Below are 20,187 nucleotides of genomic sequence, written 5' to 3' on the forward strand. Positions count from 1 at the left end.
TGCCCGTGTGGGCTAGCGTACATAGGGGAAACAATACAGCCGATCAGAGATCGAATAAGTCAACATAAATCTACAATCAGAAAGGAAGTGGTTAAATTACCAGTCCCAGCTCATTTTAAATTGGCGAGACATACCGCTGCATCCCTCAGATTTCTTGTATTGGAGTCTGTTGCCCCCCCACGACGGGGGGGCAACAGACTCCTACAACTCCAAAAGAAGGAGAAATTTTGGATCCATACCCTGCAGACACTGCATCCAAAAGGACTCAACAGAGAGTATGATCTTTATGCGTTTATATAAATGGTGTAGAAGTAAGACAGTACTATACTATGGGAATTAGACACATTATGCGTAATGACTGTAATTATGTGATACCTATGTAGTATTGATATAATATGCCAGGAGTGAAACTATTGAACTAGTATTTGTGTATGTTAAATAATTAATACCATATAAGAAGTAGGTGTGTCTATGTTATGGGACATGTTACATAGGATATGATGTCATTGTGAGAATAGATGCTTGACAAAGGGGCGGGAGCTCCGAAACGTTGCATGTTTGCATGACTACCTGTATACTGGTAAAATTAATTTTTTCTTTACCTTGAATTGGTCTGGACTTTTTTGTTTATATATATATATATATATATATATATATATATATATATATATATACACACACACACACATATACATATATATATATATATATATATATATATATATATAATATATATATATATATATATATATATATATATATATATATATATATATATATATATATATATATATATATATATATATATATATATATATATATACATACACACACACACATATATATATATACACACATACACACACATATATATATTTATATATATACACACACACAAGCTCAGTACTTTAAAGAAGTACTTACTTACAGAAGTCACAAACATAAAAAAAATAACAGATTAAAATACAGCCCACATGCAAAGGGCTACAAGATGGTGCAAAATGATCAAAGGTTCTTTTTAATAAATGCTTGTTTTACCGAAGCCCGAGTGAGTGCACTTTGAAGAACGGGAAGATCAACCACAGGGCACCACACTTCACCAATCAGGCAACGCTCCCGTACACTGCATAAGTTCAGAATGAGGTAAATGTGTTTCATCTTTCGCACACTAACTCTCCAGTGGTGCAAAGCAGATGCAGCTTGGGAGAGTACTTGTGAGAGGTAACCTTCGGTCTGTGACAGCACCTACATAAAATGAGAAATGTTATACTTAGCCCTTGTCATGTAATAAGACTACATTTTCCACGTATTTTTCCATGTATCTTGCTTGCAAACATGTTAGGTTATTCCTGTAAAAAAAAAAGGTCATTTTATAAAACTATGAAAAGACAGTCCTAAATAATTCTGATACAGTTACGGGACCGGTTATCCAGAATGCTCAGGATCTGGGTTTTTCTAGATAAGGGGGCTTTCTGTAATTTGGATCTCCTGTACTTTGTCTTTGCCTACTAAAAAATCCTTTAAATATTTATTATTTCCAATAAGATTGATTTTCCGCCAATAAGGATTAATTATATTTCAGTTAGGCTCAGGTACAAGGTACTTTATATTTATCATTACAGACAAAAATTTTTTTAATTATGTGATTAAAATAGAGTCTAAGGGAGATGGCCTTCCCGTAATTTGGAGCTTTCTTGATAACAGAGTTTCTGGAAAAAGGATTCCATGTATAAAAAGGCCACAATAGACCATTTTTTGCAATTAAAGGGGAACTCCACACAAACATAACTTGAGCTTTTTAAAAAGTAAACAATTTCAAACAACTTTCACAATATACATCAAATAAAAATGATGCAGAGTTTTCATGATTTTTAATGGTATGGAACAGTTCCCTAAGCCTAGCCATCTGTCCTTAGTCTGCATCATCCAAACCGCACAATTCCCTGCACATGTGATTTCAATAAGGAAAGGCAACATCACAGTGCAATGCATTGTGGGCTATATAGTTCTTGCATGCTGTCTGTAAGCTGTGGAGACGTTGTTACAATTTGTAACATCAGTGTTTAGTCCCTCCTTCCCTAACAGAATTTCAAATGATGCAAAAAGAGAAGAACTGTTGAACAGCTGGATTTCAGCATCTAGTCATACTTTTTGAAGAAACAGGTATCTATGATTGGTATATTAGGGGTTTCTCTGTTATGTGGGCCTCTTTATCAAATTTTGGTTTAAAAGCCAGAGTTCCCCTTTAAGGACAGAGCTGAGCTGCACATCCTGGCACTGCTCTCGGCAGGTGAGCATAGTGCTTCACAAATGAGCTCAGGGTCTTAAACAACCCTTATAAACATAAAGCTGACTGTACTTCATCAAAACATCAAACTGCTCTTGACAATCTTTGCATGATGGCATTCAAAATGTACAGTGTATCAGATGCTTAATAATTATTTTTCACTATATATATATATATATATATATATATATATATATATATATATATATATATATATATATATATATATATATATATATATATATATATATTCTTGTAGTTTTAGGAATGTAACCTAATTTTAACCACAACAAACAACTTAACCGTGCTATATGTCAAAGTTGCTTTGTAAGAAGAATGCACCAAATCCACTATTTTGGGATTCTCTTATTGTCATCAATAAACCCTGTGTTTCTGATTAAGAACATCTGGCATACTAATATGAAACTGCAGCGTGAGGTAGATCAAAAACAAGGCTCCCGTCCTCTATACAACATTGCAAGGGTTTAGCTGAGAAACAGTCATTGTGCAATCTTTCTCTATGTCAAAGCTGACTTAAGCACTATATAGGGCCAAGAAAAGATTACAATACAAAATAGAAAATTAAAGAATTCCCTCTAAAAAAACGTCCCTGGATCAGATTTGTGCTATAAGCTAATTTTGGCAACTCTGCATTTTCTGACTTGGTAAGGAGCCATTTATTCCCCTTCTTGAAGCTATCTAATGATTCTGCCAGTACTACCACATCAGTGAGTTAATTTCATAACTACACAGCTTTCATGGCAAAAATAACTTTTTCAAATATTATGATGAATCAATCCTATTTTTCTATACTCATTATTAGCTGTGTTGCCCCTCTTTGGCATTACGAGTTCTTTGTAAAGGACTTTTCAATACAGCTCAAAACCTTGTATGTTTTCAAATGCAAGTCTTAGTCTTAGTGGTAAAATCGGAGAGCTGGAGCTGCAGTCACTGGAAGGTAAATATGACATGACTGGTGTTGCTGACTGGGCAGTAAATATAATAGGCTAAATTTTGTTTCAGAGGGACAGAGGTAATAGAAAAGGAGGAGGAGTATGTCTATTTGTTAAGCTTCTTTTCTTCAAGAGTCAAGAGTTCCCAGACCCACCTCATAGCTGCACTGTTGGCTCAGCTCAATCTAGACAGTGGCTGACTCAGCATATGGTTCATAAAGCTTTACTAAAAATGAATGTGAACAAGGCACAGGGCCAGATGGAATACACCCTCTGGATCTAAGAGAGCTTCGTTCAGTTTTAGACTGGTTTTTATTTCTGATTTTCTCAGACTCACTTTCATGTGGTACGGTACCTATGGATTGGAGGAAAGCTGATGTCATTACTATATTTAAAAAGGGTTTATGATTTCAGCCTGTCAGTTAAGTCCTGGGTGGCTAAGTGGCAGCTGAGATTGAATGTTAATAAATGTAAAGTCATGCACATGGAATGTAAAAATATGCATGCAGCTTATACCCATAATGGGACTGAACTGGGCAAATCCATAATGGAAAAGGACCTTGGAGTCCTTGTAGATAATAACGTTCGCTGTAGCAAGCAATACCAGCAAACAAGGTCTTGAGCTGTATTAAAAGGGTCATAGATTCACGGGAGGAGGGGCTATTCTTCCACTGTAGAGCACTGGTAAGGCCCCATCTAGAATATTCTGTGCAGTTTTGGTCTAAAAGATATTACAAATCTTAGCTATGAGGAAAGATTGGCCAAGTTGGAGTTGTTCACGCTGGCTTAAGGGGATATGATAACTATGTATACATATATAAGGGGATCATACAATAAGCTTTATTTACCAGTAGGTCCTTACAGCTGAGAAGGAGACACCTATTCCTATTAGAAGAAATGAGGTTCTGTCTAAATATTCAGGAGGGATTTCTTACAGCACAAGCTGTGATAATGTGGAATTCTCTCCCTGAATCAGTCATACTGGCTGATATAATCGATAGCTTTAAAGGAGAAGGAAAGCCGTTCATTCACTTGGGGGTGCCTAACATTTGCCACCCCCAAGTGGTTAATGACTTTACTTCTCCTTTAAGAAGGATTTGGATGGCTTTTTAGCAAATGAATACAGGTTTATGAAAGATAGCTCATAGTACAAGTTGATCCAGGGACTAGTCCGACTGCCATCTTGGAGTCAGGAAGGAATTTTTCCCCCTCAGAGGCAAACTGGAGAAGCTTCAAATGGGTTTTTGTGCCTTTTTCTGGATAAACTAGCAGTTAGGCAGGTTATATATATATATATATATATATATATATATATATATATATATATATATATATATATATATATATATATATATATATATATATATATATATATATATATATATATATATATATATATATATATATATATATATATATATATATATATATAACCTGCCTAACTGCTATATAACCTGCCTAACTGCTATATATATATATATATTTGAACTTGATGGATGTGTGTCTTTTTTCAACCTGTTTTACTATGAGGTTAATCAAATCTCTCAAGCTTTCCAGATATAGTATCTAAAGTTTAACTTGTTATTTCACCGACAACCTCTCTTCAGTTACATCTGCAACTACCCTATGGAATGCTCATAAACTGGTTATTAAAAGGGGTATTTATACAACCAGGTTCCCAAAGAAAGAAAATAAGAAAAAAGCCAATTGATACTCTGGTTGAAGAACTTGATAGGTTGACATCAATATATGTACTTATTCTTACAGAAACCCATCTTGCACAAATTCATTGATTACAAAAGGCAAATTAATGACTGCTTACACTTAAAAAACGCTGCAATGGGTTAGACCAGTGATCCCCAACCAGTAGCTCGTGAGCAACATGTTGCTCTCCAACCCCTTGTATGTTGCTCTCAGGGTCCTCAAAGAAGGGGCTTATTTTTGGATTTCAAGCTTGAAATGAAGTTTTAATTGTATAAAAACGAATTATAGTCCCAAATAGAGCCTCTTGTAGGCTGCCAGTCCACATAGGGCTACCAAATAGCCAATTATAGCCCTTATTTGGCACCCAAGGGACTTTTTCATGCTTTTGTTGCTCCCCAACTCTTTTTACATTTGAATGTGGCTCACGGGTTAAAAAGGTTGGGGACCCCTGGGTTAGACATATAGTTAGGTCCATAAATATTTGCATAAACAAAGTTATATCCAAAGATATGTGTCCCCAGACTTTTCATTGGTAAAAAAATATAAATGTATTTAAAGTTGCGATACATACTGACCCCACACGGTCCACCTTACGCGTTTCGTACCCCCCCCCCCTTTGGTTTGGGATACGTAGAAATCAGGCGTGGATTCCCAACTAAATATTGCCATAAATATTTGGACAGACAACTTTTTTTTCTAATTTTGGTTCTGTACATTACCACAATGAAACAAACAATTTTAAATGAAACAACTCAGATGCAGTTGAACTGCAGACTTTCAGCTTTAATTCAGTGGGTTGAACAAAAAGATTGCATAAAGATGTAAGGAACTAAAGCCTTTTTTAACACAATCACTTCATTTCAGGGTCTCTAAAGTAATTGGACTAATTGGATAATTAAAAAACTGAAAATAAAATGTTAATTTCTAATACTTGGTTGAAAACCCTTTGCTGGCAATGACAGCCTGAAGTCTTGAACTCATGGACATCACCAGATTCTGTGTTTCCTCCCTTTTAATGCTCTGCCAGGCCTTTACTGCAGCGGCTTTCAGTTCATGTTTGTTTGTGGGCCTTTCTGTCTGAAGTTTAGTCTTCAACAAGAGAAATGCATGCTCAATTGGGTTCAGATCAGGTGACTGATTTGGCCAGTCAAGAATATTCCACTTCTTTGCTTTAATAAATTCCTGGGTTGCTTTGGCTGTATGTTTTGGCTCATTGTCCATCTGTATTATGAAACGCCTCCCAATCAATTTGACTACATTTAGCTGGATTTGAGCAAACAGTGTCTTTGAACAACTCAGAATTAATTTGGCTACTTCTGTCCTATGTCACATTTGGCTACTTCTGTCCTATGTCCCAGTGCCCCTGGCAGCCATGCACGCCAAGCCATCACACTGCCTCCACCATTTTACAGATAATGTGGTATGCCTTCTCCATACTTTTTTCTTGCCATCATTCTGGTAGAGGTTGATCTTTATTTCATCTGTCCAAAGAATGTTTTTTCAGAGCTGTGCCTACTTTTTTAGATGTTTTTTTTTAGCAAAGTCCAATCTAGTCTTTCTATTCTTGATGCTTATGAGTGGCTTGCACCTTGCAGTGCACCCTCTGTATTTACTTTCATGCAGTCGTCTCTTTATGGTAGACTTAAATATATCAATACACCTACCTCCTGGAGAGTGGTGTTCACTTGTTTGGCTGTTGTGAAGCAGTTTCTCTTCACCTTGGAAATGATTCTGCTATCATCCACCACTGTTGGCTTCCGTGGACTTCCAGGTCTTTTTGCGTTGCGGAGTTCACCAGTGCTTTCTTTCTTTCTCTGGATGTACCAAACTATAGATTTCACCACTCCTAATATTGTAGCAATTTCTCAGATGGATTTTTTCTTGTTTCACCAGCATGGAGAGCTCCTTTGACCGCATGTTGTCTGTTCACAGCAAAATCTTTCACATACTGTACAACCCCCCCCCCTTAAATCAACTCCAGGGCTTTTATCTGCTTCATGGATAGACATAACAAAGGAATTGCCCACACCTGCCCATGAAATAGCCTTTGAGTCAGTTATCCAATTACTTTTGAATCCCTGGTCCAATTACTTTTGAGCCTCTGAAATGAAGTTATTGTTTTTAAAAAAGGCTTTAGTTCCTCACATTTTTATGCAATCTTTTTGTTCAACCCACTGAATTAAAGCTGAAAGTCTGCAGTTCAACTGCATCGGAGTTGTTTCATTTAAAATTCATTGTGGTAATGTACAGAACCAAAATTAGAAAAAAAAGTTGTCTCTGTCCAAAGATTTATGGACCTAACTGTAAACGATATTGTTGCTTTGACAAACCAGATAGAATGCTAGTCCGTAAACCAAACAAGCGATATAAGCCCTTTTCAGTACATAGAACCAAGACATCTACTACAAACATGCTGTCCAACTTCCTACTTACCTCATCAAAAAACACTATTAAATTTGCCTATGATCTGTCCTTCATAAAGTCATGCTAATTACTGTTTTAATGCCATTCTCCAGAACCTAATCTTGAATGTGATTCCAACTTTCAAATAACTTGCCCACCACAGATGTCAAGCCTAATCCGTCAAATTTACAGGCCTAGACCATTTTTAAAGTAACAGTAACACCAAAAATTGAAAGTAATGAAAATATCATGTATGTTGCCCTGGACTGGTAAAACTGATGCTGTGTAGAAATGGTGGAAATTGAAAAAAGGCTATATGGCACAGGTTAAATAGTAGATAACAGATAACACCATTATGTTCTACAGAGCTTATCTGCTATCTGCTGTGTAACCTGAGTCTTTTCTCCTTTGAATGGCTGCCCCCATTGCTACACAGCAGCTTATTTATATAAACAATAGTAGTGTTTTTGAAGCAACATCAGTTTTCACAGTTATGCATTATATTTTTATTACTTTAAAACAATTACATTTTTTGATGTTACTGTTTCTTTAAATACTGGAATTACATCAGTTTTCCTCCAATCAATAGGTAACACAAAAGACCAAAGGTGTCTGAGAAAATCAGAAAAAGGCGCATGACCAAAACTGAATGAGTAAGTATTCAAGGATGTATTCCATAAGGCCCTGGTGCCTTGTACACATGGACTTTAAGTAAACATTACTGTAATATGACTTGTGTCAGCCATTGACTTCATAAAACTAAGCTATTGGTGCCCTAACCTAGTGGGTCTTGTATTTGTGTATTTGACAACATAGTGCTTAGTTTCAGAGCATAGAGCATCAGTTTCAATTGTGTTTTTGCCAATTCAATTCCTTACTTTCTGAATGTCTTGAATCTGAACCAGAAGATTCCTTAGTGTCTCAAGGCGTGAAGATTCATCATCAGCATATGGATAAATATGACAGTGAAAACTGCATAAGAAACAGTAGTGAGAAACTATGAACTACAAAAACAGTAAGAAGCAGTCTCAGGTCTAGTCTTATTAAGTATAAGAACACTCACCAGTTTGCAATCTTTTTGATCTTCTCTCCAATTCTTTCCCCCCAGTAGGAAATTAGAAATATAATTTGTGTGACACTCTCACCCTAAAAATACAGTTAGAGAATAGTTATAACTAAGAAAAAGGTGGGGGAAGAGTATTATTAAAAAAATAGGGAAATTAACATTGGCAACAAGTTAAAGGCCAGGGTATTTCCCTACTTCAGTAGTTTAAATTAATCAATAGCTTAACTGGTTTTAACAGGAAGAAAGGCAATTTAAGCAGGCATAAGAAACATTTAAAGTTGTACAGACCCTGATCACAAATCTTTTTACAGTAATCTATGGCTTTTTGTCTAGTAATGTCTGTTTCCAGTTTACAAAATACCGAAATGTTTAGTCAATGTTGCTGTTGGTACAGATTAATTATAGAGACTTAGATAAAAAAATGAGTTGCCATATGGTGCAACAAATAAAAACCTACTGTACTGTACATGCATACAAGAATATTGCAAAGCCTTACAATAAGGCAGATGTAAAACAATGTGTCGATGTTGCACTTACAGTCACTAAATCTTCCATTGGTTCTGACATTTCTACAAAGTTGACAATCAGGTACCCACGGCAAGCCCGCCACAACAAACGTTCAAATGAGTTCATGCGCCATGGGTGAATAACACCCGCCATAAAGCTAAAAGAAAGGTGCAGAAAAATGTAAACTGCAGAAACAGCTGAGAAATTCCTTACATACTAATTTCTAATGTAGGCTGCAAATTCATTGTGAAAATATATTTATGAACTAATGTGTATGTTAAATAAATTAATACCATCATTTGAAGGAGCCTAGAGTGCATTGTGGTTGAGATGAATATACAAGCTATTCTGCAGTATTTTAAACACAGTTTCTCATCAAATGAATATTTATTTTTTAATAGAGTGGGTACATATGGATCCCAAGAGCAGTAGCAAATAACCCCAAATTTGACATTATACATATAAATAAATCCTCCAGATCAGTGGTGAAACTACCCCAGCCAAAGTATCTGCTGTATCTATCTCAAATATATAAAGTGTTGGAGAGCCACAACATTTGGGGTTGCCAAATAAGCACTGTCAATTGCTATTTGTTAGCTGTATGTGTATTGCCACCTTGCAAGAGGCTCTATTTGGAAGTACATTTGTATCGTTATGCCTCCAAATTTGCTTCCAAAGCCAGAAATGAAAAAAAAAAAAAAAAAAAAAAAACAACTTTGAGGCCACTGAGAGAAAAACCAAAGATGGCGGTGAGCGAGTGAGTTTCTAGGGATACATTGGTTTGGGATCAGTAATTTACTGGCACCAGAATAATCTCATCACACAGCAGTGTTTCAGCATGCCAGTACTAAGAGATCACTACTCCATTCAAATTTATTTTACATTTAACTTGTATGCTCCTTATGACATGCATCAATTTGATGCATGCAGCACCACTTGCAGGGCACACGTTATATCCTTCATCAGCAAATTTAATTTAATAAAGGCTTAAACATACACATCTCACTTCAGCAAAGCATCCAAAGAGATGGAGATGGGGATTTGGCAAATGCTCTGATCCTGGAGACCACACCTAATAGGCAAGTCTACCTGGTGCCAAGGTAAGCAAAAACACTGATATTTACACAAGCCAGTCTATGTAGGAGCTTGCTACAATTGTGTCCAACCTGTGGGTAGGAAAAACACTAAAGCCGTATGGGGGTGCATTTTATAGAGAGGGACTTGGGGACTGTTTTTTTCTACCTATAAGAGAAGCCATCTCACTAGTTTGTTTTGCCTTTGAATGTGAGGGGAAAAAAAATTAACAAAACAGAGGTAAAGGGCCTGTTATCCAGAATGCTTGGGACCTGGTGTTTTCTGGTTAAGTAAGCTTTCTGTAATTTGGATCACAGTACTATTTAATCATTTAGTCTACTAAAAAAAATTATTTAAACACTATTTAAACCCAATAGGATTTTGCCTCTAGTTTGGATTAATTATATCTTAGTTGGGATCAGGTACAAGGTTTGGTTTTATTACTATTATTATAGAGAAAAAGGAAATTATTTAAAGAAATTTTAATTATTTGATTATAATGGAGTCCAGATAATGGATCCAATATATTTATTTATGCTTTAATACTAGTGTGTGGGCAGCCTCCTATAATGTTCATGATCTTATATTTCCACAAACCGCCAAACACACATCATTAATGCATTATCATTTGTATTGTCAAAGATCTGATGCCCACATGTAGTGTAGATTTTCTGTGGGTGATTAATCTCCTTGTGTCCCATTGGCCTAAAGGGACAGTATACATTTATATATATCTTTGCTCAACTTGAGCAAAATATAAATCATTAAGGGTGATGGCAGACAAACCTTACGATCAATCTATTACTGTACTACTACAGTAACTTCCTGAGTATGCTTTCGACCCGGCAATAACATGTGCATCACACAAGGTTTCTCAAGAAGCCTGCAATTTCCTTGTGTGGCAACTTCAGGCTACTTTGGAAAGTTGAAGAGACTTGTATGTTTCCCCACCAGCGATTTACATTATTGCCGGTGGGAAGGAAATAAGGTACGTTTTGTTTATCATGATACAAAACACTTATGTTTTACACTTAAATGCCCAATCACACTGTAATCATCATAAAGTATGTATAAGTAGAGATTAAGTTCCGTCTTCTCCTAAATGTAAGATGAAGAACCAGGATGTCAGAAAATGTAAGGACTTTTTATTCTACTACGACAAAATCACACATCAGCTATTGTCTTTGCATCCATCCCCCCACCATCTTAAACTTTAATGTGACTGTCCTTCTGCATATGTCCCTAGCCTGCACCCAGGTAATTCACACGCACAAATTCTATTTGCACTAACATACACTTACTTTCACTCTAAAACATGGATTTTTTTTCGGTGCGAAGTCCTAAATATAGGTTCAATAAAGCATGTCAAAGTGTGTTCATGTACAAAATTATTGCAGAGCTGCTTCTCTAATTGCAATTTATTTTCATTGATAAGGAATAGGAAAAAATATATATTTTCCAGAATTAATTTAATATAATGATACATTGGAAATAACTACTTATTAATTTGTACAATTTTAATGGTATTTCATATAAACTATGTTGGTTTCTTTTACAACAGTTACACTTTATATTTTTAGGTCAAATTGAGTTGACTTGTGTAACTAATGACAGCTATTGCATACCAAATTTGACTCATCATATGAGGACATATAGGCACTGCATTTTGGTGTTAAAAATGTTGCAGCATTAATGAGGGATGAGTTATAGACAATTTTTACAAACTTTAAAAATGGGTGTCATCATGCATAAGCCACTTTATTGTGGCAGACAGACATATTACCTTACTCTCAGGTCCTGCCTAGAAGCTACAGCAGGGTCCAGCATAGGATCATCCTCAGACTGGTCTTTCCATCGTGCCTCAGACTCCAGCTGTCAATATCAGAAATTGCACATGGGTGTGTATTTGTATAAAGCATAAATAATCATAAATATTTTATATATTACCCTCAACATAACATCAATTCCATTCGCTGTTGAAGATCAGTCTTTCAAAGGGGACCAGAGTTAATCAATTAAATCAGCTTCTCTTCTCAAAAATAGTTTTAATAACCATTCGTACACCTCATTCATCTTTTATTGTAGGAAAGAAACTTCATATTATTAATGGGGTCATTAGGACCCACAATAAGGGGTCTATTTATCATGCTGTGTAAAAAGTGGAGTGAAGCATTACCCGGGATGTTGCACAGAGCAACCAATCAGCAATTAGATTTCAACAGTTAGAAAACAAAAGTAAAGATCTGATTGGTTGTGATGAGCAACATCACTGCTAATGCTTCCACTCCACTTTTTACACAGCATGATAAATAGACAGCGATAAAATAGCATCTCTGTTCTAGATTTAAAACCTTAAATTAGTCTGGAGATTTTAAAAAAAGAAACAGATTATCGGATTAGATAAAAATGGATTAGAGAAAAAGAACACTCACAAATGAACCTGTTTAACAGGTTTTAATTTTTGAGGACGTTCCCTAAAGCAGGGTCAGACCCCATTATATGTGTGAGATAACAGACATGAATGGGATCTGCCTATTACTATATACACAGGGTGGGCTTTATCACTGGAAGAGAAAATGCATGGTGTGACATTATCTTTAGTGTAAAAATTCTGCAAATATTTCATTGCTGGTTACGATTTCTATACTACACCTTGCGTAGTATAAAACATTTAACATTTTTTTTCATGTCTCTTAAATTACTCTAAATAGCCCCTAGACTAGCATACTGTACTTTAAAATGGAAACTTCTCTTAAAGGGCTGCTGATAACACGCTAGAGCTGCTTTCAGTTAGCTGAGTTTAGGGGCCGATAAAATATATATATATAAAATACACAAAAGCCATGAATATCCTGTAAATTATATCCTTATAAACGGTGAGTTCTGATGTCATCAGTTATAAACGGTGAGTTCTGATGTCATTTCTGTCACATGACTCATTGAAATTTGTGTATTATAATAAATAAAGTACCCCCAGTTGTAAAATATGAGGATATTAGAAGTTACCTCGGTGTTCCATGACCTGTATAAAAACACTCGGCCTTGTGTTTTTATATGGTCATGAAACTCCTCGGTAACTTATAATATCCCTATATTTTACAAAAGCGGGTACTTTATTCACTATATATATATATATATATATATATATATATATATATATATATATATATATATATATATATATATATATATATATATATATATATATATATATATATATATATATATATATATATATATATATATATATATATATATGACAGAAGGAAGCTCTCACTCGCAGGTCTTACGAAGAAAATGAAGGTGTTTTTTTTGCCTAATAGACAACTTGGTTTTCTTCGTTAAAAAATAACATGTATGTATGTATGTATGTATGTATGTATGTATGTATGTATGTATGTATGTATGTATGTATGTATATATATATATATATATATATATATATATATATATATATGTATATATATATATATGTATATATATGTATATATATGTATATATATGTATATATATGTATATATATATATATATATGTATATATATATATGTATATATATATATATATATATATATATATGTATATGTATGTATGTATGTATGTATGTATGTATGTATGTATGTATGTATGTATGTATGTATGTATGTATGTATGTATGTATGTATATATATATATATATATATATATATATATATATATATATATATATATATATATATATATATTACACACACACACACACACACACACATATACACACACACACGCGATATATAGTGAATAAGATACACCTTCTTGTAAAATATAAGGATATTATAAGTTACCAAGGACTTCCATGACCATATTTATTATAATACATAAGTTTCAATGAGTCATGTGACATTTAGGGGCAGATTTACTAAGCTCGAGTGAATAGTTCGAATCCAAAAATATTCGAATTTCAAAGTAATTTTTTGGGTACTTCGACCATCAAATTGGTCAAATTCGATTGAAGTAAAAATCGTTCCACCATTTGGACCATTTGATAATCGAAGTACTGTCTCAATACTTCGCCAAATAAAAGCTACCGAATTGAAAGATCACCCTTTGATCGTGGAATCATCCCAATATCTGACAGCGTTACAACAAGAACAATTGCAACCTGATACTGCACCTCCCAGAAATCATCAGATTAACAGATTGCTAACCTCCTATCTAAACTAATCCCCATAGGACCTACCCCCATGCTATATATCACGACTGAGCTGAATGTTTGAAAAAATTGTTGAAATGTTTTATACTTGATGTTATAATCACTACAATTTTTGCTTTATGGAAACGTATATTATTGTATCATGTGATTTCATTTTATCTTTACAATAAAAACAAGTTTATAAAAAAAAAAAAAAACCTACCGAATTGAATGTTAGCCTATGGGGACATTGTAGATAGGTTTTGGGCACATTTTTATGATCAAATAAAAATTATTAGATCGATCGCTTAAAATTGTTCGACCTAACGATTTTTGAGCGATTGTTCAATAGAACCTTTTGCGCTAAAATCCTTCGAATTCGATATTCGATGGATTTTTCTTAGAGGGTCGAATTCGAGGGTTTTTTAACCCTCAAAATTCGACCCTTGATAAATCTGCCCCTAAATCACTAAGCTCCAATTATAACAGATGACTTATAACTGATGACATCACTAAGCACCATTTATAAGGATATAATTTACAGGATATTCATGGGGCTTGTGTATTATATATAATATAAATGTCACTATACAAGGCTGGTTAGTAATTAATTAAGATTCACATTACATAGCAGTTCCAAAATCAGGGCAATTTTGATCGTAATTAGTGATGGGCGAATTTATTCACCAGGCGCAAATTCGGTTCCAATGCCAAAGCTTTTATTGACGCCGGCACCGGTTCCAACTGTGGCGCCAATTTTGCCGCTGGCGACGATTAACGAACGCCCATCGACTTTAATGGGTGCCGGCGTCAACGTTCAATCAACGTTTTACAAATTTTGCAAAATTCCTGGAGAAGCGAAACAGGACAAATTCGTCCATCACTGATCATAATGCAATAATCAGCCTTATAGCTTTAGCTTCTGCAACTGGTGAACCTTATTTTCTGCTTGATGAGGTGGTAACCCCTAAGCTTAGCTTCTCAACAGCATCCCAAAATACACTGAACATGTGAGTGTCACTGACAATCCTAACAAAATTCAAAATGGTGACTCCCTGTACACAACTTTATCATAAAATAAAAAAATATACTGCTTTAACACTATTTCCAGGATAAATAATAGACTATTTTTGCACACACACGCACAAAAAACCACACAACCGCACAGTGTAATTACTTTTATATTTTGTTTTGACTGTATTGCATTTTTAGCCTTTACATTGCATTCTCAGTTTTCATAGACGTTTATTACTTTTTTTGGGGCCATTTGTACTAATTTGTGGGTTTTACAGAATTTTAGCGATGCTGTATTCTTCTAAGTACTTGTTTTTGCCTGTGAAAAATCTGTGTTTAATATTTTTATTTTTGGGCCTCTGCAGATGCTATCGATACTGGGCATCACACTGTTCAAAAGGCCCCTGATATTCATATTTAGGATGTTTTCTCTTGCAAGTTAGGATATGTTGAGCATATGATGCTGTTAAATGCAAACTATGGGGCAGATTTACTAAAGGGTGAAGTGGCCGTCGCTAGCAAAAATTCGCCAGAAATCTCATCTGCAAATTAGTAACAGGCGTAGAGGACAATTCACTAGCGAAAGAGACCGTCGCTATCGCAGTTTTGCTCCCTATCGCCATGTGAATTTTGCTGGAGTATCCTTTGCCACCTTAGATCAGGTGAACTGATAAGATGAAGCTTCACCTCCTCAATCTTATGCCAATGACATTATATCCTGTATGCTGGAAACTCATAAAAGTTGTAAAAAAGTTTTTTCATTTTTTTAAAGCAGGACTGCCTTTGAAAGTTCTAAATATTAAAGATTTTTTGTTAACATTTTTTGTCCTGGAAATAAAAAAATCAGCACATACTTTTCTTCTGTATTTAACTACCCTGAGAAATGCCCCTTAAATGGAGTGAAAATTAAATACAAAGTTCTACTGGCTCAAAAAAGGGTTGAAAGTTTAAAATAGTTGTCTTCATCAATTAACCTTAAAACCCAGATATCATTAAGACACTAGAATGTAACTATGTTGCAAAAGTGTGCATGCAGTTGGAAATCTGAATATACAGTATTTTACAGTATTTTTTACAGTCTCTCACCAATGGGCCAGTAAATCTCTGGCTCTCCCGAAGGATATTAGCATATTCCAGTAGCTCTCGCAAACGCTCCTGTAGAGTCTGACGATTCTGAGACACCTCTCTAAGCTCTTTTGCCAGCTGCTCGGATTCTTCTTGCATTCTGAGGGCATCTTTCGGTAAGGGAGCAGGTGGAGACACTTCAGTCTTAGGAACTTGTACTCCAGCTTTACACAGTTCTCGTTCTAGGTATGCTGTTCCAGAAAAATAGAGAAAAATATTCATGCATAAAAAGTCTAAGCACTCATTGGGACTTAATAAAACTATGTTAAAAAGTTTTATTTATTAAAAACGTGAGTGTACTCAGAGAACTGACTCCCTTACTATTATAGGGCCTTTGTCAAGGTTGCACCAAATTGTATACCACATCCATAAATTACCTGTATACCACAGAGTAATGGCTCAAAATTTTAAGCCCCACCCCAAGTGGATCCATCAGACTATCAAGTATAGTCAAGTCAAGTATATATCAGTTTATCCAATAAAACAATATGACACCAGCAGTGTCCATTCAAGAATCCTTTAGGCCTATCAAGTGGAAAAAGATCAAGCCTGTAGGGCTCATTTATCATGCCCCGGGGCAGGTACAGACAGAAATCACCATGTTTTTCACACTTTTAGACATTACAGGTGTTTTTGGCAGCACTGTATTCATTAGGGGTGGACTGGGGGAAGCAGGCAGGCGCACCCAACCCTGCCCTTTAACTTGCACATCATTCAGATCCTACAATTTGGGCACACCAGAGTACTCATGGTGCAAAGTACTTAGTCTGCCTTAATCAGTTGTGAGATATAGAATGCAAGTATGCACTAGTAATTTAGTACCTGTGCAAGTATGTATACTTTCAGATACAGGGGTTTTAAATCACAAAGTTATAATTATAAAATTCACAAGCCACTTTAACACATCAAGGTACACCCCATATGATGGTCCTTATTATTTACCTCTAGTCATTTTTCATATGCTGGCACCTCCCTGCATAGTGGCATTTCTTGGAAGAAAAGTCAAAGTAAAGTAGATTATTGTCATCTCAGCGGTATACGAATACACAGTGAGATGAGACGACGTGGCTCCAGCTAGTACATATCGCAAAAAGGCACTTAAAAATACACAATAAATATGTAAACATGAAATGTGCAATATATTGGCAGAAATTGGATATAGACATGTGTAAACCTTTAGAATTGTGCAAATAAATTAACAGTTCACAAAGTTAAATTCACAGTTCAGGTGTGTCTGGAATGTAGTGGGAGAGCAGGCAGTGAGTTGAGTCTGATAGCTTGCGGAAAAAAGCTTTTGCGCAGCCTGCTTGTTCGGGCTTTAATGCTGCAAAAGCGTCTGCCGGATGGGAGCAGCGTGAACAGTCCATGTGAGGGGTGTGTGGAATCCAGTGCAATGCAGGAGGCCTTTCTTACACAGCGCTTGTGGAAGATGTCCTGAAGTGATGGAAGAGCTGCTCCAATGATGTTGCCAGCTGCTCTGACAGTCCGCTGTAGACTTTTCCGGTCAGCAGAGCTGGCACTACTGTACCAGATGGAGATGCAGCTCGTCAGGACGCTCTCTATGGTGCCCCTGTAGAACACTGTGAGGGCGGGAGGCGGAAAGCTGGCCCTGTTTCAGTCGTCTTAGGAAGTGAAGGGTCTCCTGACCAAGGGACTGGTCTCATGGGGTTTAATTCTACTCTGCTTTCAAAGGAGACTGCCAAGACCAAAAGTTAATAACTGGGGAGGATTAAGCCCTGTGAAAGCAGTGCCTTGGTGAGGAGACACTTATCCCAACAAATATCACTATGCAGGGTGGTACCAACATATGAAAAATGATTATGTAACTTAAATCCCCAGTTTTTGAAAGTATAGGCACTTGCATTACTAGGGAAACAGGGGACCAGGGAATGTGCACTGACCAAACACCTCTCTTTTGTATGTTTGTAGCTAACTTGGTCAGATCAGTCGCACTTTCATTGCACTTTTTTACTTAGCCTTGGAGTGCTCCCACAACCCCCCTCTTTTTGTGTTATTTTTGTGCTTTGCTGCAAACCAGTGTCTAGGGACTGGGTGTCAGCGTTTCCTGTACTTAATCATAGGAGTCTTATGTACTTGAAATCGTAATGTGGTTTCTGTTCCTACTCCTAGATCCAGTGCTGAGATCATAGAGCAAACCATAGACCAAGAGCCAAGCTCTTATCTTGTTCAGATATAGGATCTATTATCTGGAATGGTTGGGATCTGGGGTTTTCATAAGAAGATATCTTTTGGGTATTTGGGTTATCATACCTTATGTCTACTAGAAATCATTTTAAACATTATCTAAAACCAACAGGATAGTTATCCCACCAATATGGATTCATACAGCTTAGTCAGAATCAAGCACAGGTATGCAACCTTTTACCAAGAATGATCAGAACCTGGGGTTTTCCGGATAACAGATCTTTCCATAGCTTCATACCAGTCTACTATAAGATCATTTAAACATAGTTTATATTTTTTATATCTGGAACGGTCTATTTCCTTTGACGGATGAATGACTAGTGTCAGAGGGTCGATATCTATTACCCCCCGCCCTCTATGACGCAATAACGCCAAGGGACCAAGGCAGGATGGGCTATAAGGGCAAATGGTCAACTGTGGACAATGGTCACGCATATAATTGATACTAGGCCATAGTAATAAATGATCTCCACTCTGTCATTTATATTCCAGAATGTCAGCATGTCTCTTATGCCCCTTTTGCAGAAGTGTTGCTCAAATAGCTAATTTCGCCATCCTGTCTATAATTACCAGACACCAGCTCATGCATTAGGGACCAGAAAACTCTTATGTTACAAAACAGAAAACGCTTATGTTACAAAACTGCACATCTTGCAAGAATGTATAAATGGATATGACAGTAAGTGTCAGACCATGCCAGACCATGTATGATATTTCCGTGTACCCCTTGTCACAGTTACGGTAAATGCCTTCTGAAAGCAATATAAAGCTTGGACCAAGAGGTTTGTCTTTGGTAAGTCCTTGGTGTGTTACTCCAACAGCTTACCCAGACAAAACTGTTATGTTGTATTCTGTGTGAATAAATTGCCTGACCATTACTACAGGTTTTCCTTTACTGAGTTTTGTCTTATATGAGGTCAAATGGTATTACTAAAAAATACCAACAACATTAAATAAATACAATAGCCAATACACAACAGCCAGCACAGAACTCACAACAACCCAAAAAGTCACATCAGCCCAATCCCTTCAGCACAGCACACCTACACCACCTCAAAGCCTTTTATTCCGAGTAGTGGAAAACACGATATGTTTCGGGTACAATACCCTTTATCAAGTGCACCCATTTAAGGCTAATATGAACTTTAACCTATACACCTTAATGCAGTCTGGGTAATCCATTTAAAGGGAAATACACTCCTTACATATTTAAAAGCATTAGTGCGTATACAAGTTTTATTGCAGCCTATCCATATCAATAAAGCACTGTAATATATTAACACATTGATTAATAAAAAAAACCTGTTTTACATTCACGGCAGGAGATCCATAGAAGACTGCAAAAATCCTGATCAGGCTCTGTGTTCTGTGGTTTGAAACCTTTAACTCTTTGACTTCAAAGCGAGTGTGGGAGCTGCTAAGCGAGTGTTGCATGTGAATTAAGTGTTAAGCAGCGTTAAAAACCTTAAGGCGTTTGAAACCAAAAAGGCTTGTGAGGAATTGCACTTGGGAGACTGTATGTACCCAGTTTAAAATATGAGTACAAGTGGGTTTGCTGGTATTACTCAGTGTGTGTCATCACATGGAATCTGAACTGCAGACTCTAGGGGGGGAACTTGCAGCATTGAGATCAGCGGCAAATGAGGGGGAGGAAAGGAGGCTCGCAGAGCAACCACTGGC

The 20,187-nt window shown here is 36.1% G+C and overlaps 1 protein-coding gene across 4 annotated transcripts in view; it reads right to left on the reverse strand.

Annotated features, from left to right (window-relative positions):
- Positions 1 to 20,187, reverse strand: part of tcirg1.L (T cell immune regulator 1, ATPase H+ transporting V0 subunit a3 L homeolog) — a 61,938-nt gene that overhangs the window by 27,507 nt on the left and 14,244 nt on the right. For all 4 annotated transcript variants that reach the window (XM_018225583.2, XM_018225582.2, XM_018225584.2 and 1 more), the window contains exons 4-9: positions 16,264 to 16,493; positions 11,778 to 11,866; positions 8,951 to 9,077; positions 8,411 to 8,493; positions 8,226 to 8,319; positions 1,039 to 1,245 (exon numbers count right to left, since the gene is read on the reverse strand). In XM_018225583.2, the coding sequence (XP_018081072.1) occupies positions 1,039 to 1,245; positions 8,226 to 8,319; positions 8,411 to 8,493; positions 8,951 to 9,077; positions 11,778 to 11,866; positions 16,264 to 16,493 (830 nt within the window). The remainder of the gene's footprint in view (positions 1 to 1,038; positions 1,246 to 8,225; positions 8,320 to 8,410; positions 8,494 to 8,950; positions 9,078 to 11,777; positions 11,867 to 16,263; positions 16,494 to 20,187) is intronic.

Source organism: Xenopus laevis, chromosome 7L (assembly GCF_017654675.1).
Source record: "Xenopus laevis strain J_2021 chromosome 7L, Xenopus_laevis_v10.1, whole genome shotgun sequence".
NCBI lineage: Eukaryota > Metazoa > Chordata > Amphibia > Anura > Pipidae > Xenopus > Xenopus laevis.